This window comes from Pavona decussata, unplaced genomic scaffold (genome assembly GCF_977016875.1).
Source record: "Pavona decussata unplaced genomic scaffold, jaPavDecu1.1 SCAFFOLD_272, whole genome shotgun sequence".
Taxonomy (NCBI): domain Eukaryota; kingdom Metazoa; phylum Cnidaria; class Anthozoa; order Scleractinia; family Agariciidae; genus Pavona; species Pavona decussata.
This window is the reverse complement of record NW_028145674.1, coordinates 2,082,800-2,108,045: the sequence shown is the minus strand read 5'-3', so window position 1 is coordinate 2,108,045 and position 25,246 is coordinate 2,082,800. Positions and strand designations below refer to the sequence as shown.

Here is a 25,246-nt window from a genome sequence, read left to right as displayed (position 1 = left end):
CATGAGAAAAAGTTGCTCGTGTGCAAAGGTTACCTGCCTGCCGAGTAGCCTAAGCGTAGCTTTTTCTCTAGGAGGAGGGGAGGGGTGTTTGGCTACGCGTAGGCTATCTGACCCCACCGAGACGAGTTGAAATCTTCATGTAAACGGCTACTAAAAGATTTTGCATCCTCGGAGACTTAGTCAGGAGAAATCAAAACGGGTCCTGACCGGCCAAAACGTGTTATCTGTGGGCAGTTAGAACGAGGCTGTTATCGCCCCATATTTTCCCAGACTAACTCTATGATGATAAGTAATGAACTTAGAGCAATTCAAAGTAAAAAATAAGTACATAGTCTGCGCAGTCTTCATGACCGCGCTAAAGTAAGGATTTGAAAAAATAATCTTCGGGCCCGGAAAGTTATCGAGAAACAGCTGGCCCCTCGCCCTGCTGGAAACATGAAGTCAAGTGGGAAATAAACAGTTTGTTCCAATCTCGTACCCAGAGTCTTCAGGCTCTTTAGCCAGCGGTTGGTCGCCAGGAGAGACTCTGGAGAAATCGAAAAAATGTATTATGTTTTGATTGGCTGCCCTCTAACAGCTTCCATTGTTTTACCGCAGAAATCCTGCGGTGAAAAAATTCAAAGCCTTTACCGGCGACCAACCGCTGGCGAAAAAGCCTGAGGCCCTGGGTACGAGATGGATTTTGTTCGGCAGTGTCAGATCGTAGGAAAATCGTAGGAAAAATTATAGAGTTTGTTGGTGTTTGCTTCACATTGGAAAAGTTACAATGATAAAATGTTTTAAAGTCATTCCTACTATTTAAATGAGTTAAGAGCTTAGGTATTGTGCAGGGTTATTCATCAAAAAATTAATTCGGTGATCATACGCTGGTGATCACGATTTAGTTTTTGTTTTCCATCCCAGGATACGGAATAGTTCATATGTGTCACAGTCATAATTTGAGAAGGTTATGATACGTGCCGCGCTACATGGAGTTTTTCAATATTTTGAAACATACCTTTGCTTCAATTGCCCCACACACAATCTCGTCCCCAGAGCCCGCGCACGTTTTAGGCCAGCGGTGGCCACACGTCCACGAGCTGCCCAGAGGTCTTGCTTCCTTGGTGCTGACCAAAAGGAACGCAGCCTCTGGGAACGACAACACTACAGTAGTTATTTCGCCACGTGCACGTGTGCAATGTTTTCTCGCGAGGTATCTCGCGTCGCTCGGGGAGTACTCGCTCAAAGTTCGCTTTTATGAAGAAGAGTCCGCGGGGTTTACAAAGAGAATAAGTTAATAAGAATAGAGCGATTTGATTGGTTTAAATATTGCGTTCATCTTTTGATTTGCGCATCATGTTGAAGCCCTGCCTTTACTCAGCCAGGGAGGAAACAATAACTTGACGTCAACAAATCCCCTCACAAGCACCGCTATAAGAATTCCGAAATTACTTCATAGATTAAATTATCATATATTGTTGGTGGCGACAAATTTGGCGTTTAACTTTCCCTTAACCGAAGTAAAGGACAAACTGAATTTTCACCAGTTTTGAAGTTCCGCATCAAAATGATGTTTTTCTTTTCCAGAATGTTTGCGCTCAACTTACTGTTCCTGTTTTCGGCCTCTTGCGAGCAGAGTACAGCGAACGAGGACGTGAAAGAAGTGAAAATCGGTGTGTTGTTGCCAATGACGGGTTACTGGCCGATAGGAAAAACATCCGCGTCTGCCATTACCATCGCAGTTGGCAAAATCAACAAGGATCCCACGCTCTTGCTGGGCTACAAAATGACTTTTCTCTGGAACGATTCCATGTGTCTCGCGGCGGAAGGACTGAATCAAGCGGTCGAGTTCAAAATCTCGGGAGTGGACGCCATCATTGGCGATGGATGTGACATTATCTGTGAACCGGCTGCCATTTTGGCGGCCTCCTGGAACTTGCCAATGATTTCGTGGGGCTGCGAGTCAAGCAAGCTGTCCGAGAAAAGCATCTACCCGACATTTGCCAGGACCGTTGGCTCGTTCTCCAAGATGGGCGGCCTGTTCATGTCCGTTCTGGGCTACTTTCAGTGGAAGAGCATCGGCATCATTTCGTCCACCGAGAGCATCTGGCAACTGGCCATGAGCGGTCTAATGAAGGTATTTCTGCAGAATGATATAGAAATTCGCTACCTACACACCCTTAACCCTGGTCATGTCTTGGTCACGGAGCGAGAGGAGTACAAGAGCATGTTGGCGCTTGCCAAAGAAACAGCCCGAAGTAAGTCAAAGACATCACCCTTTAAACATTTCATTTCACGAGAGTTTTTTGTTGTTCTGATATACCATTACTTTAACCCATCTTTTAGTTTTGGTTCGTGAATATTTAACAAGACAAATATAATTCACAGAAAAGAAATGTAAAGTAAGGGCTGTGCTCACTTGCTTGCCATATGTAATACTAAAATTAGGGCGGTGACTGCTATTAAGATAAAGGTTTGCGTCTTGTTACTGTACATTCTATTTTTTCACTGGAATGGTTATATTTTTTCACAGATATTGCCCGCGACTCGTCAAATATATCACCAAAATTTAACTTGGCCTCGAAAATTTTACGGTCCATTTTCGCTCAATTTTCACTGAAGCTACGTATTTAATTTACTGGCGAACACCGAAAAACAAAGAGAAAGAATGGTAATATATGAACTGTCGTGGAGCTGTGTGGAGCATGAACCCGGGGCCGATCGAATAAAGCAAAAACAAAATGTTGACGCGCCGTTAGGAAGATAAATTTTGAAATTGAGGTAATTCCATCGACAACGAAGCTATGATGAAATATTCTTACATGAAAAAAAATAAAAATAAAAAATAATAATAATAATAAAATAAAAAGAGGGCCACCATTCTTGTTTTTTACATGATAAGGCTGTATGATGTAGTTGATTAGCTTGTGACAGCAATTTTAAACTAAAAAAACTAGCCGCATTGACCAGCTAGCTAGAGACATCCATTATTTTCAGTTATTCCGACCAGCAATCACTGTTACGCATTAGTACTAAAGTATAAGTCCTGTTTTTGTGGTTACACAACCGTGATCAACTGAAATTCCTTAAAGTTGCCACAAGAAATGAAACTGATAAAATAATTGACGGCTTTTCGGCAAGACTATCGTAAACACATTTTTTCTCTTAAAATTGAAATTGCCTCAGATAAGCCTTATTTTAACACAGAGTGGTTACCATGTAAAACATTTTCTTGTGTGTTTAATTTTTTGAGCTAATACTAAATAAACAAGGAACAAGCTTATTACTTTTCTTGAAAACGCAAGCGACCCGCACAAAACAGGAAGATACCAACACTCGACTTATTTCTTCTGTATAAAACTGAGACTGAGCCAAGTCAAACAAAGCATTCCTGGTGGTTCTGAAATCTTAGCATTTTAAACTGGGTGACTTTTTGGTGTTGTAGTAACGTTTTTAAAAGCAGTTAAATTAGAAATGAGTATCTTCAGCAGCTAGCGTTAGTGGTCAGTGTGTCGCTATGAACTGTTCCTTTTATAAAGGATAGACCACCATATTATTGTTACAATACCTATGCACTTTACAGGGATTTCAGCACCTAAATAGAAAGCAGGATTAGAATTAAGACTCAGAGAAATCTCAGTATAAACAAATCATATCATGACTTTATTCACTCTTTGAGCAATTGTCACCAAGAAAATTCAGCCCTTCGCTTACCGCCGATTGATCCCTCACATCATCTTCCTGCCTGTGACTTACACCGACTGAAAAATTCATCTATCATTTATTCACCAGGTTAGAAACAGGACATCTCATTAACCACTCGTCGACATTGAAATCCTAGCAGTATGCAGAATGCTTGTCACATGAACATAGTTAAAGAGCGACTCTCTCTAAGATCCATGCATTTTTCATCTAGAAATAGAATTCGCTGATAATCCTTCCATCCCGACTACGATGCTAGTCTGATAGTCTTTGTGATTCAGTTGCATCGGGAACAGAATCTCGGTTTATTTAATGTTGAGGTATTCAGATAAATTTGCAGCCATTTTGAAATTTCTTTTATTAAGTTGAGAGACAGAAAACACCTCCTGGTCAAAACCCTGAAAGCACTGAGCAGAGAGCGTTCCTGCGGCAAAAATTACATTACTTGAGCCGGCCGATAAATGAATTCCTTTCAACGTGATGGACTTATCTCGTTACATGACAGCATTAATGTAACCCTTTCAACGTTTTTATTACGATACAAATGGTAAGAAATGATTAGTCTTGCTGTTTCGTGGCAAAATTTTAAAGCGATAGTTTTCTCGTTTCTTGGTTTGTTACCACCATTCATTGGTGACATGCTCGATGGAAATATGGCCGTGTTAGTTAAATGTCACAAGGTTAACCTGTATCACTAGAGGAACAGAAACTGGATTGTGGCCTAATGTTTTAACAGATTTTTACAGATGATGAATGAAACTTCCCACTGGTTTGTAGAAAAACCTATCCGTACAAGCCACTTTTGCAGTTTATCCCGGCCTCATACTCCTTGGGTTAAATCGCATGTTGCGATAAGTGCTCAAACTAAGCAGATAAACTTTGTTCCCTGAGATTTATTACGGTAATCAAAGCTTATCGATTGCAATTCATCGCATTGTTAACATGAAGGGTCAGCTGCAAGTCTTGCAAAATGCGCGCTCTCGCCAATGGGTTCCGAGCACAGCCCGAGGAGTGAAAAGTCCGCATCAGAAAATTTTAATGAAGTTAAATTTTTACGATCTTATTCCATGTTTGTTTCCTACTTGCCAAGAGAAGTTGACGGAGGAATTATTAGAATGTTCTATTTCTAGATGGAAATTGAATATGAGGATCTTAGAGAGAGTCGCTCTTAATGGCCTAGCTCCCATGAGTTTCCAGCGGCTCAGTGGTAGAGCATCCGCAATAGTAGTAATCGGAAGGTCACAGGTTGGACTCCTGTTGGGAGAACTCAGATTTTCTTTTTCAGAGTACCTGAGTGAAAAATTCACCTATCATGTTTCTTGTAGTTTTTGTGATGCTCTGCTATGGGGGAGACATGCGCGCTTTGATGCTGACTGCGCATGATCTGGGTATGCTAAACGGAGACTACGCATTCCTAACCGTCAATCTGCTGCCGTCCGCCGCCATCGGAAATAACACGTTTATGGGAAACGACGGCAGAGATGACGAGGCCGCTTTCGCGTTTAGAGGAATCTTAAGCATTTACGTCAGAGAACCGACCACGCACCTTTGGAAGTCATTCAAGAAAGACGTGAAAGAGAAAATGAGTGATAACCCATTCCAGATCCAACTTGATGACAGCGAGGAGGTAATAATTACATCGTAGCATTGCTCTCCATTGTAACCCATGGCCACTGAACGACAACAGAAAGAATGGAGCGCTACTAAAAACATTCTTTACGAAATATTGATGGATCAGATAATTAACTCTGCAGTGCATGTTGTAGAAGTAACCCCGTGAATTTCCCACTGGGATAACAAGGAAACAGCTGTGAGATCGCACGAGGAAAAGGAAAAATCTTTGACCTCGGCTGGAATCGAACCCACGACTAGGGCTAACCTACGAGGTCTAACGCTCAGTGAGAAATTCATGGGTTCACTTAGCATTACACGGCTTGACTGCAACTTACACTACAAAGTTGATTCTCTGATCCACCATTTCTGTCATTAATGCTACCGGCACAACATCCATTCTACACTTGACATTTTTTCCCTATAGGTTGAAGTATACGCCGGAGCCATATATGACGCGATATACCTGTACGCTATCGCACTGAATGAAACCCTGGCAGCTGGAGGAAACAAGAGAGATGGGCGAGCTATAGTCAACAGAATGCTCAACAAGGAGTTTGATGGTGGGTATCTGTGGAACGTAAGATATTCGTTTTACAGTAATTTCAACCACTGAGGCCACCATTAAGTTAGAATAACGCAAAACAGCAATTTGAACTACCATGTTTTTATAGCTTTACAGCGTTTGAAAATAAACCAAACAGTGCGATGAATGTGTAGCGAAGACGAGACGGTATATTCTCTCTGTTTACCGTGATATTCTGTTTCATGCCAAAGCAAAGATTTGGCAATCGCTAATTTATCGGACGAATGGTGTGTCACTAAAGTACTATTCAGCAGCATTTATATGATGGTAATTCCAGTTTAGGATCCCATCTGCAGACCCAAATCATATCGCATATCGTATTGCATACTAAGAGTACCACAGGAAAGCAGTGCTCGATCAAAAGTTTTTTTTTCAACTGAGTGGTCACACGTAACTTAAGAATTTCGTCCAGATGCAAAAAATTGGAACCATTCCGCTCAACGGAATGAAACGTTCCCTTGTTTGGTGGGCGCAGGGGTAAATCGACTCTCGTGATAGCATTTTTATTTCTATTTCTATTTTTCAGGTGCCTCGGGTCGGGTTAGAATCGATGAATCGGGCGATCGTGACCCCGATTATGCTCTTAAGTACTACCTTAATGGAAGCTTTCAGAACATTGCTGACTACAATCACTCCACAGGTGGCTTCAATTTAAGAGGTAGGGCTGCTGCTCCGCAATTCAAATGAAGCGAGATTACCGTTAGTAATTCGTGTGCCTTAGAGTGTATTTACGATGACAATAGCCATTCCAATGTGTTATTTTATAGACGTGACCGTGATCTGGGCTGGAGGGCGAACCAATCCGCCTATGGACAAACCAAAATGCGGATGGGAGAACGAACTGTGTTTAGAGCAAGAAAGACAGGGTAAGGGCTTTGTAACTGTAACATATAGGTAGTCACGCTGTTTACAAGCCGGGTCCTGTTGTTCAAAGAACGGAAAACTTTATCCAGTGGATAAATAGCTATCCAGTGGAGCAAATTTACTACTCCTACAGCCAACGGTTTTTAAAAATTTTCCACACAAGAGTTATGGGAGATGTAACTAGGATATGTTGGCCGTTTCTATTCGGACTTTAAAGCACTTAGGGTTGACATGTACAGTTACCCATTGAGACTGGAAAATAGATCTTCGACGTATAACTAGCACTAAAGGATAGAAATTTAAGTTAAATTAATTCGCCAGATAAAAAACGAATAAAAGTTAGGTAAAAATGTTGTTATAATTAAAAAAATATATACGGAAAATGTTTCGACAATCAAGATAATAACGATGGCCTTGATGATCGAAAACGTTTTAACGCTAACGAATATTAAAACTGATTCTTTTAATGGCACTTTTACCGAAATTGTATTCATTAATAAGCTACGATCTTGCATAGTTGAAATGAAAAATTAAGAACACCCCCTCCCCCCTATCTCAATGATGGAAAATGTCGGATTAATCATTGATTTTGGAGGGAGAACGGGGGGGGGGGGGGGGGGGGGTTCATTTCTTTTTTTATTCCCTCCAAGTTTGTAGGTTAGAGCGAAAAGTGGAGGATTTGGAAAATTTTTTCGTTTAGGACCCGCTGGGAGACTGAGAATTGCCGTATTAGGGAACTGTCGGTTACTAGGAAGTTAGCTGTATGCCGTTTACCATGTGTCCTGATTGAATAATTTTGTTTTCGTTTCCTTCTAGCCACACAACAGTTGGTCAATGTTGTGATCGGAGCGTCTACTGCTGGTGTGTTTGTGTTAGCCTTCATGTTTTCCCTGATCATCAGGTAACAAATCCCTGCAACATCAATTAAGATACTATAAAATGTAAAACCAGATAGGAGAATTCGTATATGAACACAGTAAAATTAATAATACTGGATATAAAAGAATAAAATAGCAGCCACGCGTTTTTTGAAGTGTTCTTAGTTCGATGGCAGCACGCCAGCATACGAAAAAAAAATTAAGTTGAGCTTCGCCTCGTGCATCCATATCTAGATTTCGAAAACACCACGCTAAGTATAAACAAGTCTTAAATGTTCTTCTTTTAATGTTTTTTTTTTAAATATTATAATAATAAGTTGACGAAAGGTGGATCATTATATTCATTCTCACTCTTTGAAATGTGAATAAGGACCTTATCTCCCTGTACGCAATAAAAGCCTCTTTCCTCATGGTCTGTTCTGTCGCACTTTGTAATAATCATCGCACTTTGTAATACCTGTCGCACTTTGTAATAAAACTGTCGCACTTTGTAATACCTGTCACACTTTGTAATAACACTTGTCGCACTTTGTAATAAAATAGCTGTCACACTTTGTAATAACAAGTTGTCGCACTTTGTAATAAACTAAGCTGTTGCACTTTGTAATAACAAATTGTCGCACTTGGTAATAAGTCTTTAAATTACTTTTGAATACGATGTTCTGTGGAAAATAAGTGAATTAACTGATCACCCAGGGCACAAATACGTTCTGATTTGATATTTTACTTTGCATACTAAACTGAGAGTATGAAAAAGAAACGCGTTCTCCTTCACGCTTTCTCCTCGCAATTGTTATTTTGGAGATCACACAGCTTGCTTAGCAATGATGGAATGCAATAAGTGAACAGAGGGGAGATAACTCTTGGTTAAAATGAAAAGCTGCTCGAGAAGGTTGAGTCAAAGGGTTTGTAAAGGAGATAAAGACTTCTGTATATGAGTTTTTTGGAGGGAACGACGGGGGGGGGGGGGGGGGGGGAAGGGAGTCACAGGAATGAAACATGAAAACAATGAACATGAAAAAAATTTTTAGATAAAACTAGTGAGCAACCCAATCTAGAATAGAATCACCCAGCTTGAAAGGAAAAACAGTTCCTTAAACTGAGGAGAGAGAAACATTCTGTTTGTTCAGTTGTTTATGAAGTTTTTCAAAACAACTAGTTAATTCCGTTTCATGTTATAGTTCGTTGTTGTTTATTCAAGGTTGAAAAAAACAATTTTGATATTACTCTGATTCAATGCACTAGTACTAATGTCACATAAACTGATTACGCAATGATGGTTGCTGTTACATGTTCTGGCTTACGTTAAGCTATGCAATTTTTTAATTAAAATACGATACATTTCACAATTATTCTATTCAATTATAGTTAACGATACCTTCTTAGAAGACTCCCAGTCAAAGCCTATGTTTCCGGGTCGTACCATTTTGTACAGCTGTTCTTAATACCAGCAAAATATACCCTCTGCTCTTTTACTGATACAGCATGTCCCTGCAAGTTGCTTTTCATTTCCTTCCTCTCTTAAACCCCACGGAAACAAGCCTTTTTTTTTATTTTCATCCGCAGGAGATGCCAGTATATTTCAAATTCGAATCTTTATTTAAGATCTTTTAAAAACCCCATGATAACTACCTTTCTTAATACCTGAATTAAGCTATCATTTACAATTAAACTAGTACCTAGCAATGGAGCGGCTTAACAAAACCGATTTTTAAAACTCATTATTCGTGGTGACAAAGTGTTTCTGTCAAGATACATCGTAGTCAAGACAAATAACAATTGCGAGAAGCGTGAAGGAGAAGGCGTTTCTTTTTCATACTCTCAGTTTAGTATGCAAAGTAAAATATCAAATCAGAACGTATTTGTGCCCTGGGTGATCAGTTAATTCACTTATTTTCCACAGAACATCGTATTCAAAAGAAATTTAAAGGCTTATTACAAAGTGCGACAACTTGTTATTACAAAGTGTGACAACTATTTTATTACAAAGTGCGACAAGTGTTATTACAAAGTGTGACAGGTATTACAAAGTGCGACAGTTTTATTACAAAGTGCGACAGGTATTACAAAGTGCGATGATTATTACAAAGTGCGACAGAACAGGTCTCTAACGATCGCCAGCGATTGCCATGGCGTTCATACTGGCTCCAATATGATAACTAAAGATAACTTCCAGAAGCCAGCCTCTATGTTACAAAACAGATCCAGCTCAGAACAAGTCTTGGAAACTACGTTCTGAAGATTTGCACATTCAAGAACAAGGATCAATAGAAGTGCGATCAAAGGGAATGCTTGGTGGGGGCGTACGGCTGGGTTCTCCCGGCAAACCTTGACTTTATTTCAGACCAAAAGTTTTCCGGTTACCTTTTCCAGACCTGGCCCTAAAATTCATATTTATTTTCAGACCTGGTATCTAGAATCCATACCGTTTCTGTAAAGTCCAAAATGGTTAAAATCTATACCCTATTTTAGGCCAAAACAGCTCAAAGACGATACCGTTTGGCCCCGCCTATACATATATAGTATCCTCCAGTTTATTCCATCGCTTATCGCCAAATCCCCGTGTGTCACTTTCCCATCTTATTGCTACTACCGCTGTTACCATGTTTCCTTCGTATTTTCCACACCCAATCCCGGTTGCAATCTGAATTGGGAGTTTTGCAACGGGTGCGGTCTAAGTATATCTCGTTATCTCACAATGCAGGATGACTAACGATGAATAGGGCGGCACTATAAGGTCATTTTGTCGTAGTACTACCATTCGTTCTTCGCTTGGCACTGGTTACAATGTCGGACATCAGTGCAGATAATTTGCATAATTTTTAGCAATGCATAAAAGCTTGCATTGATGCTCGCCCAGGATTAATGGTGGAAGAAAATAGAACATAACTGAGATTCTGCGAACCTGTTCACAGGCTAATAAAACGCTAATATAACCCCCCCCCCCTCCCTGCTAACATGCCCCAACCGTCTCCTTTGTGAGATCTAAGTTAAACTTAAATAACTTTTTTCGCGCGGTTATCAAGCGATCGATAGTGACCGTTGGCCGACCTTTAGTTTTCCACCTACAGCACTATCCCGTCAAAATCATTTTCGGAAATAACCCTCCGAAGTGTTTGATTCGAGAGTGGAAAGATTGAAGTACCAGTATAACGTTGTTCTCTTGCAGGAAGCTTCGTTACGAAACAGATCTAGCGCAGAACAAGTCCTGGAAACTTCGTTATGAAGATTTGCACATTCAAGAACGAGGATCAGAACAAGTACAAACAAAAGGAATGGCCACATTCAAGCGAGAAAAAATGCAGTTAGCACCTCGTCAAATGGTATGGATCATCCATATTGGCCAATCGATCAGATCAGAAAAATTAAGACAGTCGTCACTAGCTTATACATAAGGAAGTTAGTTTCTGAAAAAAAAAAAAAAACTGTGGTGCTGCGTCGATCGGTGGGTAGTGAAAACGAGTATTTGGTCTGATCAACTAAGTTGACAAGCCGAATTTGGACACTGTAACGGAGGTTCGGGAGCTGACGTTTCGATCCGCGAATGCTAGGCGTCACTAGCTGAGCAAATTAGAAAGTGCTCGTAGGCAAAGCGTGTTTTCCCGCTCTTGCAGGGAACTGGTTGTAACTATTGTCTCGAGTTTGCCAAAGAACTGATTGGATCCAGCCTGCCTTATTTGCGTGCTGTGATTGGCTTAGACCATTTAGGGCTTCGGGTTTACCGGCCGACGGTGTGTGGAAATAAGGGCTACAAGTCATCGCACCACAAGTGTGTTGACATTCAAGTTTTGAGTTAATTAGTTGCTGTACTTTTAGCAGGATAACAGCAACCAAGAGCCGGAAAGGTCGCACCCTTTCAAGCTCAAGACTTTTGCCAGTCCTCCGAGCCAAGAAGGAAATCCAAGCTCATCTGGAGAACCTACCACCGAACAAATTTTCACCACCATTGGGGAGTATCAAGTAAGAAATGAAACGAAACTGTTATTAAACGCTTGATCGCGGTGATGAATATGTGTTCATAATCAAGTAGACGTTTTTTTTTTGTCTCACGATGTAGTCATTTGAGATATCGAATCGCGACATTTCGTCTGCTCCGAAAATATCGCTAGCGCAGCATAAAAAATTGGCAAAATATTCAATCTCGTGATCTTTTCACGAATCGTTTTACCAGCATCGCGCTTGGCGAAATAATATGTTGTAAAACATTTGATGCAGTGAGAACTGCACTACCCGAAGTACGTTAGGTTACAAATGTAAAGACCATGTGCGAAGCTTTCAACAAAACTCCTATCACCAAAACACTGTTAGGAGAGGTACACAAACTCTTACGGATGTATCTGACGTTAGTAGTAGCATCCGCGACTTCAGAGCGCACATTTTCTGCCCTCAGACGACTCAAGAACTACCTAAGAAGCACCATGAAGCATGACCGCCTGAACAACTGCCTACTAATGCATTGTCACAAATCGATTACGGACACACTAGACACTGTAAAGATTGCAAAGAGGTTTGCTTGTGCCAACAAACAACGCAAAGGGCATTTTGGAAAATTTGAGTAGGTGTATATATGCGCATGGCTGGGTGAAAGATGAGCCTTCCCCCCTCCCCCGCCACGTTTCAAAACGCTCCGCCGCCTCTGTCTGTATAAGGGACGCAAGTTTGTTAGTTTACTTTGGGGTGAAAAATTTCCCTAGGGGGTGGAGGATTCCTGATACAAATATTACGGGCGTGATCAAAGGCAGGAAACGTTTGAAAATCACCTAAAAACTGGATAGAATCCCTTATTGTGAATTCAATCTCACCCCTCAATTGGTACCAAATTAGTTGACTGAGAATTAGTTCCTGTTAAATTTCTCTCGGCTCAATGCCTTGAAAGCTACCGCCATAACTCGTAACGGTGGTCATTTTAGACTTTTATCCATTAACTAACAGCTACCAATCTGCAACCAACCCCTCGCACCAATTTAAAGGGCACGACGAAATCGCTCCCCTCTTCCCCCACCCCCCCTCCCCTTCTCGAAAAAAAATCTCACGCATTACATTTCTTTTGACTTCTACATGTAATGATTTTTCCTGTTGCATTTTCTATATTCGCTCTTCGATGAATCAATATTAGGTATCTGTGTCATGAAATACGAATGGAGATTCCCGTAAAGAGTAAGGCTGTATTTTAAAGTAATGCTGACCATGTGCATATTTTTATCGCACATCAACGTACACATGTGCTCTTGGACCTCTTGGTGTATCTGTTTTTTGCGATTCACTTGTTTTGAGTTTCAGGGTCGAACCGTGGCCATCAAAAGACTGAAAAAGAGAAGTGTCCATCTGACTCGAGAAGTCCTTATTCAACTCAAACAGGTAATTCTGGCACGCCGTACTTCACATAAGGCGATCCTTATTACATCCCAGTTTACGTAATTAAGTTCGCCTTTTGAGTTAAATATCAAAACTTAATTCAATCAAACGTAACTGCAACGTAAAATAATTAGCAAAACCGTTATTCCTGACCAGTGGAACAACAAACTGCCGGTGCCGGTGGTCTGGCATGTATGATTGTGATATCGTGTTTGATTCAGTTTCGGTCGTTAGCTGTTATTCGCTCTCGGTAACAGCAATGAAGATCGACTCAGCCGATCAAAACACAGTATGGAACCAGTCGAACTTAATAGGGTCAAAATTATCCAAAATAAACATGAATTTATTTCGGCTGAATTAGGTACGATTCGTTTAAAATCGGGCGTTTGGCCTGAGCCTTAGCTGATCATTGGGATAGTTTGGATGTCGATCTTCTGCCAAACTTTAACATTTCCCCACTCCCCCTGGAGCATTTTTGAAAATGCTTGAAAATTGTTTGTCCAAATTCCCGCCCCACTAGGCCAAAAAGCGGTTCCAATGCTCTACCTTACGTGCTCAAATGTCTCGCCACGCTTTGAGACAAATGTTCAGATTCATTTAAAGTGCCCCTGGGAAGAAAATTTCATTTTCCCTCTTTTTGCATTTTCGTGTAGAATATGACCTTCTTACTCATGTTACCAAATTTCAATCCTTTACGGCGATTGGAAGTATTTTTGTTTTAGCTTTTTATTCGAGATTTCACGGCCGCCATTACTTGGCCTTGTTCCGGAAGTTAAGCCTCAAATTACAGGAAGTTACGTCATTGGCTCAACACGAAAAATTCCACATGGCTATTAAGTAAGTAAAGCCTTTATTTAAAGAGGGTGGCACTTAATAGCCAAAGGCTAATAAACTTGTGGCCCTCACAACTATTTACAATCTAAAATACTGTAAGCTAAAATGTATATATATACAGTTAAAATATAAAATATGACAGGATTCGATTATAAGATAAAAATAAATTATTAAATTATGAAATGATGCAAAAATTGTTGTTCCTTAAAAATCTTGGCAAACATGTTCTTTTTAAAACATGCTACAGAATTTAGTTTCCTAATTTCAATTGCTGTACTAATTTTCATATGGATTAATCTACTTCATAAACTGTATTCTGCTGTTATTTAGTTGTTTATATTCTACACGAAAATGCAAAAAGATGGAAAATGAAATTTTCGTCCCAGGGGCACTTTAATTTAAATACCTGTTAACAGTTTGCGGGCACTCTTATAATGATACCTTCAAGAGCTCTTTTGAAGTCCTTTACGAGTGAAATATTTTCTCCCCAATGTGAAATAATGTCCCATTAGCCCAGCAAACATTAAAAAAAAAAAAAATCCATGCCAGCATCCGTAAGAAATATAAGGAACCGCTGGTAGTCTGTCCAAGATTGAGGTAATCCATGAACAATGTCAGCAGATAGGACACAGTACTGTTTACCTTACATAAGTACGTTACAAATGATGTCTTTCTCGCGCAGGTACGCGACATCTCCCACGAAAATCTGAATCCATTCATCGGAGCCTGCATCGAGTCGCCTAATATTTTGTTGGTGTGGTCATACTGCAAGAAGGGAAGCCTGCAGGTACATGTGCTAAAGAGTAGGCAAGCAAAGCGTGCAAAAACGCTGCTGTCTCAGACTATATACGACTTTATTTTAACAAACGTTGATACAACACAGTGAATTTATGATGTCCTTGTTTTAAAAGGAAGACACTTTTTGTTTTATTACCTTGCAAAATATAAACCAAGGTTAAGGAAATGTACCCCATATAATATTGCTTTGATTTTTCTCTTTGTGTTCAGGATGTGCTGGCAAACGACGAGTACAGGATTGATTATGGGTTCAAGCTGTCAATGGCAATTGACATAGCAGCGGTAACTACCCCTCTACTGCTATAACAAGTAATAGTATACATCACAGATGACGATTTAAGGAAGTAGAATATATGAACTGCAATGTTTTTGAAATGAGAATGAAAGTTTAATAAATGAGACCACTCCGCAGTTTTTTACGCAACTGCAGCATTTTCACTTCCATCGCGGGTTCATCTTCTACGGTTGTTTTACGAAGTGATTAACGATCAGTTCTCATTCAGCTTAAAAGCTTAGTTGGTAGAGCACTGCACATGTATCGTAGAGGTCGTGGATTCGAACCTCGTTCAAGCCTGAATTTTGATCGGGCTTTCTTTTCGCAACTTGTTAAGTTGCGTCAATACCTGTGATGTATCAATCATTTATCCGCTTCTTAGATTTACGACATTTTGTATATTCCACTGTCATTAAATTGCTCTAGTTAAAAATTCACCAACCGAATATCCCTTACAAAGAAAAGACCACCAACTGACAGCGTGATGAACATTACCTCAAGAGAAGCAGTGATCTCTTGAATGATCTCACGTAGGATTGTGTGCAGGGATTCAAAAGTGAAAACCGCCTTGGAGGACATAATGAATAATACTACAGGAGAGTATCGCTTAATGCTTTTCAATTGAATGATCACAATTTTGCAGTTACACCTTTAGTCTTTGAAATTCTTTCTTTGTTATACACTGTCTCTACCTCCTCTCAGACGCTCTTTTGGCTCGTGACGCAATCTTTGGGGAGGAAAGATTGCGTGACGAGCCAAACACAGTCTCAGAAGGGAGTTAAAAGTGCCATCTCTGTATTGTATTCCAGGGAATGAAATATCTTCACAACACTGCTGTTAAGTTCCATGGCAACTTGACATCGTCTCGATGTGTGATTGACAGTCACTGGGTTGTGAAGATTACCGACTGGGGACTGCACGACTTCAAGGCTGGCCAGGAGAAGGTCAATCTACGTACAAGGAAGATGTATACAGGTGAGTGGATATTATTACAGCTTTCGACCTCACAATATGACCAGCTCCCAGTTGGCTTGATAGCTCAGTTGGTAGAGCACTTCACCGGCGTCCCAGAGGTCATGGGTTCGGATCTCGCTTAAGCCTAATTTTTTTCAGGCTTTCTTTTCGCAACTGCTTAAGTTGCGTGCATAACTGCGAGGATCTTTCTTCTGTTTAAGCTTCTCGGCGATACTCGGTTTCAAGCATTTTTCAACTAAGAGCCCAAAGTATATCAAATCAAATCAAATGTCCTATTATGCACTCCCGTCGGGGCTTTTTGGAGATAATCACAACACTGTGTGGGGGACTTTACCAGACTGCTTGTGGCGCAGTTTACAATTGTTGAAGTAATGAGATACGTATGCCCCCCCCCCCCCCACCTAATGTGAATGTGAATTTTTGAGCTAGGCACTAGTGGTGGTCACTGCCAGAGATTTGTTACGTCCCTAGTGGTTCTTTTACGTCCCCAGAGTCGGAGTACGTGAAAGTACCGCAAGGCGGTACCTATGGTATTTCGTCCTTACCGGAGAAGACTAGAAAGTCTAACCAATTGCAGATGTCAGAGCAAAGGCAGCACTTTCTCCTCAGTTGTTTAAAGACCCTGAGTGTTGGTCCGGCCGGGAATCGAACCCAGGCCTACCATTCCACGGTCTGGTACTAAACCAACTGATCATGAGATAACCAAGCGGCATGGTTCATGTTTGCTTTGGTTTTGCTTTATAACGTTCTGTGATTTGGTTAAGAACACACCTCAGATAGCCAACTGCAGAGACTTACCAGCAAGATTGGAATGCTCCTGCTACTCGTTCAAGTGGAGATGACTTACTGTACAATCCTTTAAGAGACGGGGAAATTAAAGGACTTCTTCCGTGCCAGTGCACTCATGGCGTCAAGGAATGTTTCATAACTCCTGCGCGTACTTTTTCCCCCCAGATCTCCTGTGGACTGCACCAGAGCACATCAATATCACCAAGGTGGAGAGGGAAGGCTTTTCACAGAAAGCAGACGTGTACAGTTACGGAATACTTCTACAGGAAATGGCCACTCGTTCAGAGCCTTTTAGCGGCTGCCAGCTGGAACCAAAAGGTTAGAAACTAACTGAAGAAAGTTCGACTTTTTCTAAGCAGGTTGTGTAGAGCTGCAGTGGTATTTGGACCAATTTTCTTTTCATTCCCCAAAAGTTCCTCATTTTCTGTCTCCTACGTTACGACCTCAAACTTTCGTCAGTCAACTAAGGTGATTGGTCGAATTGAAAATAATAAAATTTTATATATGCATACTCTCTCTTTATATCTTGTAAGAACGTCTAATGTTTTGGCTGAGGCTGAACGTTGTTATTTTTTTCTTGGCAATTTGAATCCTGAAAAGTTCTTAAGATGTTTTTACCGGCGTTACCTGTTATAGTATTTCAATAAATCTATGTGGACGTGACCGGGATACCTATCATTTGGGCTAATTAGACTGTATAGACTGAAGTTTAACATGTATTATTTTATCCGTGCTTATGCTGTTCATTTTAAAACATTTTGAAAAATAGAAGAGAAAGGTTCTCGCAACTATATACGCAACCAGACTGTTGCGAAAAACCTGAAAAAAAATTTAGGCTTGAACGGGATTTGAACCCATAACCTCTGCGTCATCCCGCTTGCGTCGTCCCGGTTTACACGTACGACGCAACGACGCAACGACGCAACGACGCAAGCATAAGCACAGGCACAACAGAATGGAAATCGTTCCATTCTCTTATGCTTGTGCTTATGCTTGCGTCGTTGCGTCGTACGTGTAAACCGGAAAACGCAAGCATAAACACAAGCGCAAGCACAAGGCGGTTATGCCTGCGTCGCACCGGTTTACACGTAGGTTTCTTGAGCTTATGCTTGTACTTATGCTTATGCTTGCGTCGTACGTGTAAACCAAGCTTAATATTTCCCGCTACTCTTTGTACATTCAGTGATCATTCAGCACGTTGTGGCCCACGAGGATCCGCCATTCCGCCCCAACATTCCTTGCACGGAAATGAAACCCGAGTATATTGAGCTCATGGTGGATTGCTGGAACGATGATCCGGAAGAACGGCCTCATTTTTATCGCATTGTCGAGCGACTCAAGAAAATAAGCGGCAGGTATAGTGTCTAGATAAGAACATCTAAAGATACCAGCTTTTTAAGGCATGAAACGCCTCGAGCTTGGTCAAAGATTATATAACAAAGCTGTAAAAAACTTCGAGCACAAACTCACTTTCTAGATGTTTTTTTGATCATTTTTGTGACGTTTCTTCAAAACCTTTTTTAAAGGGACTATATATGTCAGCTGGGGCACATGCGCAGAAGCGTCCGGTTGAGACTAATTTGCATAGAACTCGTCGTGACATTTTTGCTTTTCCGCCGTCGCAAAAGCCTTCAAACAGCTTCTGTAATTACTCACGTTTGTAAATAAAAAGTTCAGATAACTTTCCCAGGATGAATGCGATTCAAACAAATGAAAACAGCGTCCTGAACTCTCCGACAGTATTTGAAAACGTTGGGCCAAAAATTTCAAAGTGCTTCTCATCAACGCGTGCATGCGGCTGGGGTGACATAGTCCCTTGAAGTCTTGATGTTTTTTGTTGTTGTAGCGGTCTGGGCGGGCGAGGTATGAAAAATGTTTGAGTTCGATCTGTTTCCCTTTCTTTAATTTTGAGCATTGGTCGATTCCTTGAAGCAAGCTGTTATTTAATTCTTTTCACACAGGGGATCAAACATCATCGAAAACATGGTCACTATGATGGAAAAACATGCCAATCACCTGGAACAACTGGTTGAGGAACGAACGAGGCAGTTAAATGAAGAGAAAGAGAAAACCGAGAAAATTCTCTACCGACTACTCCCCCCGTAAGTAGTAAACTTCGGACGTCGGTGGCGTTAGCTATAGGGAGGTGGAAATTCACAGGTGCACTGCATCAAAGGGACAGTCGGCCAGGCGCGGTTGTTCAAAGAGCGGAAAATTATCTTCCGTTCTGCGTCGTTCAAGACGGACAACGGAAGATAGTTCGTCCAGACGGATAATGCGTCTTGTGCCCGTCTTAATACTAGAGATGAATAACCAGAGGAATAACAAATGTTTGCCCAAGTTCGGTTCGTTTTATAAAATGCCAATCATGGATTTAAGGGAGGGGGGATGGGGAGGTACAATCATAGCTTGCTTAGAATAGTTGTGGGGATGACCCAGATATCATGCATGATCTTCTAAGGAGTTTTTTTAAGGCTTGATCATGTACCGATAGACACAAGTTGTCCTTTATGGCTTGTGAAGCCAGTCTTTGTCCAGAATCTACATTTTTAACGGTCTGCTTGTACTTTCTTAGGCTTTTAGTATTAAATTAAAATGTGAAATACTATCGTATTTCTCATGCCAAAGATAATTAGATAAATAAATCTTTTATACAGAGCACTAAAAGGGAAACACTTTTTAGATCGAATTGGAATTTGAAAATGTTATTTTTCGAGGAGAGTGTAAAATCGGAGTACCCAGAGAAAAATCTCTCAGAACAAAGACGAAAACTAACAGCAAACTCTTCAGAAGGCGTAGAATTCAAGAATCGAACCCTGACCACATTGGTGGGAGGCGGGTGCTTTAATCACTGCGCCATCCCTACACTTAGTTGTTGTCTGTTGTAAGCTGTCAGTTTCCACCAGATCATGAGTAGATAGATAGTCGAACCCACGATGACCATTTAGAATGAATATGGTCTGTTTGATTCCAGGTTGGTAGCAGAGCAGCTGAAAAGCCATAACTCTGTGCAGGCCGAGGAATTCGAGGAAGTGACTCTCTTTTTCAGTGATATTGTTGGTTTCACAAAGCTGGCCTCTGTCAGTACACCACTGCAGGTATACCCACGGTATTTGAGAACAGTTGTCAGATCCATAGACTAAGAACAGTGCCTTATTTTTGTTAGGAATTATGGTAAGGAGATTGAATCACGCAAGCGCGCGAAAATTGTCCCCCTTATTTTTGGCCTACCTCCGCGCGTTGCGTCTTCTCGCAGGAGGCAATTTTCGCGCCCGCTAGCTTTGCTATCCCTTAAGAAAACTAAGGGACTGCTAATTGTCAATCAGATCCGATACACAATACTGAAAAGAAAAACCTCGCATTCGGTCGCTCGATTCAGGCCTTCGATTTGAAGCCTGTGTGAGTTTCTTATAGACTGTTTAGTGCTTTACAATCTACGAGAGGACTAACCCTTAATATTCGGGGACAGGCCGCGGTCTACTACCTCAATTCTAAAGTAACATATACTAATTCATCAATAAGGTAAACTTACTGATCGGATTGAAACATCTGATATTGATGTAAGTTCTTGGTAACAAATCATAGAATCTTAGGGTGCGTGCCTTTGGGGTGATCCAGATCAGGATCAATGATCCCAGATCACTCGGATCATGGTGGATCAATTAAAGGAACCTTAGGAATACTTTTGATCAGCTGTAGAGTGGATTCCTCGGTTCCTTTAATGCACCATGATCCGAGTCAGTCATATATTGAACATTTGATGGTCAATACTGATACTTTTTATCCCCGGCTTTATTGTATTTTCAGATTGTTGACTTTTTGAACGATCTGTACGTGGCCTTTGATGAAATAATCTCCCGCTTTAATGTTTACAAGGTAATAAAGACGACGACGAATTACTTCATTAAACTGATTAAGGAGTGAAACACATTTCACACAACTTGGATGAATAGCCCTTGGAAACTCTCCTTCATTAGCTTATTTACACTCTAACGAATGGTTGAATTCGTTTTCAGGCCTCAGGGCGGATACTCCTCGCATTACGCTACGTCATACTTACCCCTAACCCGTAAAATCTTTCTTCATTTTACTGCGCCTTTCAACAACATACGGACGGCGACAACCGGCTGACCGCCAAAAAACAAAAAAAACATGACAACAGCAACAACAACAACAACAACAACAACAACAACAACAACAACAACAATAAAAACAAACAAACAAAAACATTTGTTTATTACCACAATGACGTTTCTCGTTAATTTCAACCGATCCTTGCGGTACCCAGGACGAGGATCACATTGACCAAGCTTGTCACTAGTCTCCTTGAAGGTTAGCAATCGAACATGAAGGATTCATTTTTCCGTTGTAGTGCTTGCGACATACAGAGCCTATATCCCCTTCCTAAAATTTTTATTTGTTTCATCATCAGGTGGAGACAGTTGGTGATGCTTACGTAGTTGTCAGTGGTTGCCCCATGTTGAACGGAATCAGGCATGCGGGTGAGATCGCGAGTATGGCGCTGGACCTGCTCAGTCATATGGTCGTGTTCCGCGTGCGTCATTTGCCGGAACATCAATTAAAGCTGCGTATTGGCATACACACAGGTAAGGCGCCTTAAATCTCATTCCCTCACACCACAGGGGTAGGTAAAGGAGTCCTGGATAACATTCAACAAGCCTTATAAAGAGCACAAGGGTAAAACATTAATAGGCCCGTATGGTTTACTGTTTCCGTGTTATGTAGAACGTTTGTCGATACAGTTCATAAAATTTCCGTGTTCATATCCAGTCGCATTTGTTTGTATTTTAAGGGACAATTGAAGCCACAGCAGCAACTTAGGTGCTGGGCCCTACTGATATTATCTAGGTTAAGCTGCTAGACTCTACTCTTCCTCTCCCTCCCCTCCCCACCCCCCTCAACTCTCTCTCCTTTTGTCTGTTTGTCTGACTTTCTGAACCATCAGTTTCTCTCTGTCGATCTCTGTCTGTCTGTTTGTCTTTATGTGTGTGTCTCTCTCTGTCCCTACCTATCTCTCTTCCTCTCTATCTGTCTGTTTTTGTTTTTGTCAAGTCTCTGTCCATGTGTCTGTCTGTCTGCCTGTCTGTCTGTCTGTCTGTCTGTCTGTCTGTCTCTCTTTCACGATATATATTTTGCGGTTTCCAAGTTGTTATTGAAAAGGGCCTTGCGAACTCTTTTCCGTAGCACGTCAGACATTCTCTGTAGCTCTTTGTTTAAATAAATAAGGCTAGGTGAGCGGAAACAAAACATAACGTGCACGGCTGTTCTCTAATTGAACAACCTTTGCCTTGTCGTGATTGCAGGTCCTGTGGTAGCAGCGGTTGTTGGCGTGACTATGCCTCGTTTCTGTCTCTATGGCCACACGGTCAACATCGCTACTAAGATGGAGAGCACCAGTATGCGTAAGTACTTTATGCAACAATGCAGGAAGAGATCACCTTTAAAATAGTGCTCGACTTTCTATGACACTGTTTTTTTTTCAAACTTATTAATAATCTGAATAATTTATTATCTGACAAGCCAATCAGGACACGCAAATTGAGTCAGGTGCACGTGCTATGAAACCCCAATACTCTAGCCTTGTTTACGAACCTACATAGAGCTCTTTCATCTTTTCATTATATTTCTTCAGCTTTACGAATTCACGTAAGCAACGAATCGCATTCGCGGCTGGTGGAGCTTGGAGGATTTTATTTTGAGGAGAGGGGACAGGTTCAAATTAAGGTAAGAAAGCAACACTTCATTCTCCAGCCAGATAATGGCAACAACTGGCGTTAAGAAGTAATACTGTATTACACGACGAACGGTGCAAAACTTGCGTTTTGATTGGTGTAGCGGAGTTCGCGATTAGAGTTTAGACTCACGAATGACGTCATTGAGTGGTGTGATCGGCGCACGTGATGAGAGTCTGTTTTGGCTAGTGGGGGACAAACATGGGGAAATTTTCGCAGTAAAGTAAAGTTGTCCGATGAAAAATTCGACAAGACCGTTGCAAGAGACTTCATTCCTCTTAAAAACGCTATAACTCTGTTGTGACGTGAAAAGGAGGGAAATCCTTGCCCAAATATGTCGCCAATAGAAATCTGGTAATGCTGGTAATGCTGGTAATCGCAGTGAAGCGACGGACATGCTGTAGTATTTTGGGGTCAGAAATTCCTTCTGGAGTACGCCATCTGTGCGTTATCAGGGTACAGAAGCACGGCAACATGGAATCTATTTGTAAAATATTGCAAACAATTTTCAATTTCCCACCGTTCTTGCCTCTTTTTAAATCTCGGTTCCACCTTCTCTTCTCCCAACCCCTTTGCTTTCCGGTGCCCGGTCACTCTGCCCCCCACCCCCCGAAAATATTTCTAATCGATTGAAAGGGTGGCGCGAGTGTGGTAGATTGAACCAAAGCTGAAACGATCAATAGGCCATTTCCGAGTTGCTTTGAACCTCATTGCGAAAGCGAGGCTAAGTGCAAAGCTTTTCATGTGAAAACTAGTTTTGTTTGCATATGAATGAGAACTAATTTTTAAAATAAAGCCTCACGAAGCCTCACGTTCATAATTAGGTTCAAAGTAACTCGAAATGTCCTATTATCTCAATGATGTTGCTTTTTGTCTTTTGACAGAGGCAGGGCCTGGTGACTACCTTTTGGTTGGTTGGCAAGGAAGGTTTTGACAAAGCCTTACCCCACCCTCCCCTGGACTATGGTGAAGTGACCATGTTCGAGACTTTGGATGTTTACTATGCAAGTTGAAATAATACATCGAATAAAGTGATGCAACCGGACTGTCCACTTATTTCTAAATATTGTCTACATAAATGAAAAAAAAAAACCAAAACAAAACAAAACAACAACAACAGCAACAACAACAAAACATCATATTTCATATCAAAATGACTAAAAAACAGTATCGTCTCCACTGATGACTTAAGCTTTTTCCTGCACTTTATGCTGGTCGAATTCCAACGTTTCTTATACTCGGATAACTGAAGAACCTTGTAAAAAACTGATCTTCGTAAGTGATCGGTCCTGTACACGCTGTTTTCATTGTAAAAAATTTCGGTTCAAATCTCGTGTATGTTTCTAGAAAAGTTGTCAAATGATCGGTTTAAGGGCACAGTTACGTATGCGATTTTTGTGCAATTTTTTTTGCACTTTTTTGTATGTAACTTTTGTCTCATTTAAGTTACAGTTTTGAATCGCGTGTGTGAGGTAAAGGCGATTTCAGCGCGATTTATCGCCTAAGTTTACCGCAGGAGTTTCGAATATGTTTCAACCGTGATCCAAATTTGTAGGATTTCTCAAAAAACGTACAGATGTCGCTGAAACCGCACTCAAATAGCCACTGGTATATGGTTTAGAATGGCAGGGGTGATCGTCATAAACTTTAGGTGGACAATGTGTGGATTTGTGCCACGCAAACATCAAACGGTAACCACTTCATTGGGTATTGAGTTAGCAACTTTAGGGAACAGGTCATAACAAGTTTGCTCGGAGAGAATCCACCTTGTCCGGGGTAGAGGGGTTATCAAAGACACCTCCTGTCTCATGAACATTACCAGCAAAATTTTATTGGCTTTAAAAGTTGAGTTGATCAAGAAAATTAACGATAATAAAACGGCATGACGTTTCGACGACTTCATATCGTCATTGTCAAATGAGTAAAAATGGAAATAACGGAAAGGCATATTTATAGGTATTAAAAGTGAGAAAATAAATTAGCATGAAAGCAAGAGTTTCGCGGGAATGGAATCTTTACCTGAATACTTTCATGCTAATTTATTTTCTCACTTTCAATACCTATAAATATGCCTTTCCGTTATTTCCATTTTTACTCATTTGACAATGACGATTTGAAGTCGTCGAAACGTCATGCTGTTTTATTATCGTTAATTTTCTTGATGAAATGTTTCTCTAAATCCTTTTTTATCAAAAGTTGAGTTGACTCAGAAATATTCAGCTAGTAAGAGTCAGCATTGTTAGATAAACAAGAAAAGTGAGGTTTGAATCTCACTGTCACTTTTTACTGCTGGATAGGGGGGTGGGGGTTTGCAGCCAGAGAACACCATCTATTTTGTGGTTTGGTGGGTCCTGTTCGAGTATACTAGTTTTGACCCCTCCCCTTATCTGTTTGTCAGTCAACTGATTTTGTATCGCTTAAGTGTGAGAATGAATTCGAACTACGCCAGCAACTCGAGATTCAGGTACCTTTTGGGGTGTTTTAAAAATTTTCTGACGCCCCCCCCCCCCCACCCCCCTCGTGATTTATAATATGTTAGAAGCCCTCCCCAGGGTGGTAGACCAACTGGCCAATAGAATCGTATCTGTTAAGTCATTTAGTTACGGTATGTTCAAACATTTGGTCACCGTGGAAACAAACCAAGCACCAAGCAAACAAACACCAAGTAAACAACAAACCTGACCAAGTGGAATACAAGCATTTATTGACAAACACTTTAATTTATATGTAACTGAAAAAAATCATTTGCCTGAATAAAATTACCCGTAACTGTTTTTTCATTCCATACAAAAAAAAAAAAAAATTGTTATTATTTGGTTGCAATCGAAAGCGAAGCTTCTGAACGCGG

The 25,246-nt window shown here is 40.8% G+C and overlaps 1 protein-coding gene across 1 annotated transcript; it reads left to right on the top strand.

Annotated features, from left to right (window-relative positions):
* The first annotated feature begins 1,245 nt into the window (after positions 1-1,245).
* Positions 1,246-24,333, top strand: LOC146455693 (atrial natriuretic peptide receptor 1-like). Its single transcript, XM_085093995.1, has 21 exons — positions 1,246-2,237; positions 5,007-5,308; positions 5,720-5,855; positions 6,405-6,536; positions 6,646-6,744; positions 7,559-7,643; positions 10,790-10,943; positions 11,437-11,580; positions 12,901-12,978; positions 14,492-14,596; positions 14,818-14,889; positions 15,691-15,856; positions 16,811-16,963; positions 17,829-18,000; positions 18,607-18,747; positions 19,620-19,743; positions 20,453-20,521; positions 21,078-21,252; positions 21,970-22,068; positions 22,299-22,390; positions 23,283-24,333. Exons 1-21 carry the CDS (start codon positions 1,547-1,549, stop codon positions 23,409-23,411), a joined length of 3,318 nt encoding a protein of 1,105 aa, XP_084950121.1. The 5' UTR covers positions 1,246-1,546; the 3' UTR covers positions 23,412-24,333.
* Positions 24,334-25,246: the final 913 nt, after the last annotated feature.

Bases quoted from the DNA above. Each gene is read 5' to 3' on its own strand.
- LOC146455693 (XM_085093995.1), top strand. From the start codon at position 1,547: ATGATGTTTTTCTTTTCCAGAATGTTTGCGCTCAACTTACTGTTCCTG. The intron at 2,238-5,006 runs GTAAGTCAAAGA...TGTTTCTTGTAG, and splicing joins TGCCAAAGAAACAGCCCGAA to TTTTTGTGATGCTCTGCTAT. The intron at 16,964-17,828 runs GTTAGAAACTAA...TTGTACATTCAG, and splicing joins CTGCCAGCTGGAACCAAAAG to TGATCATTCAGCACGTTGTG.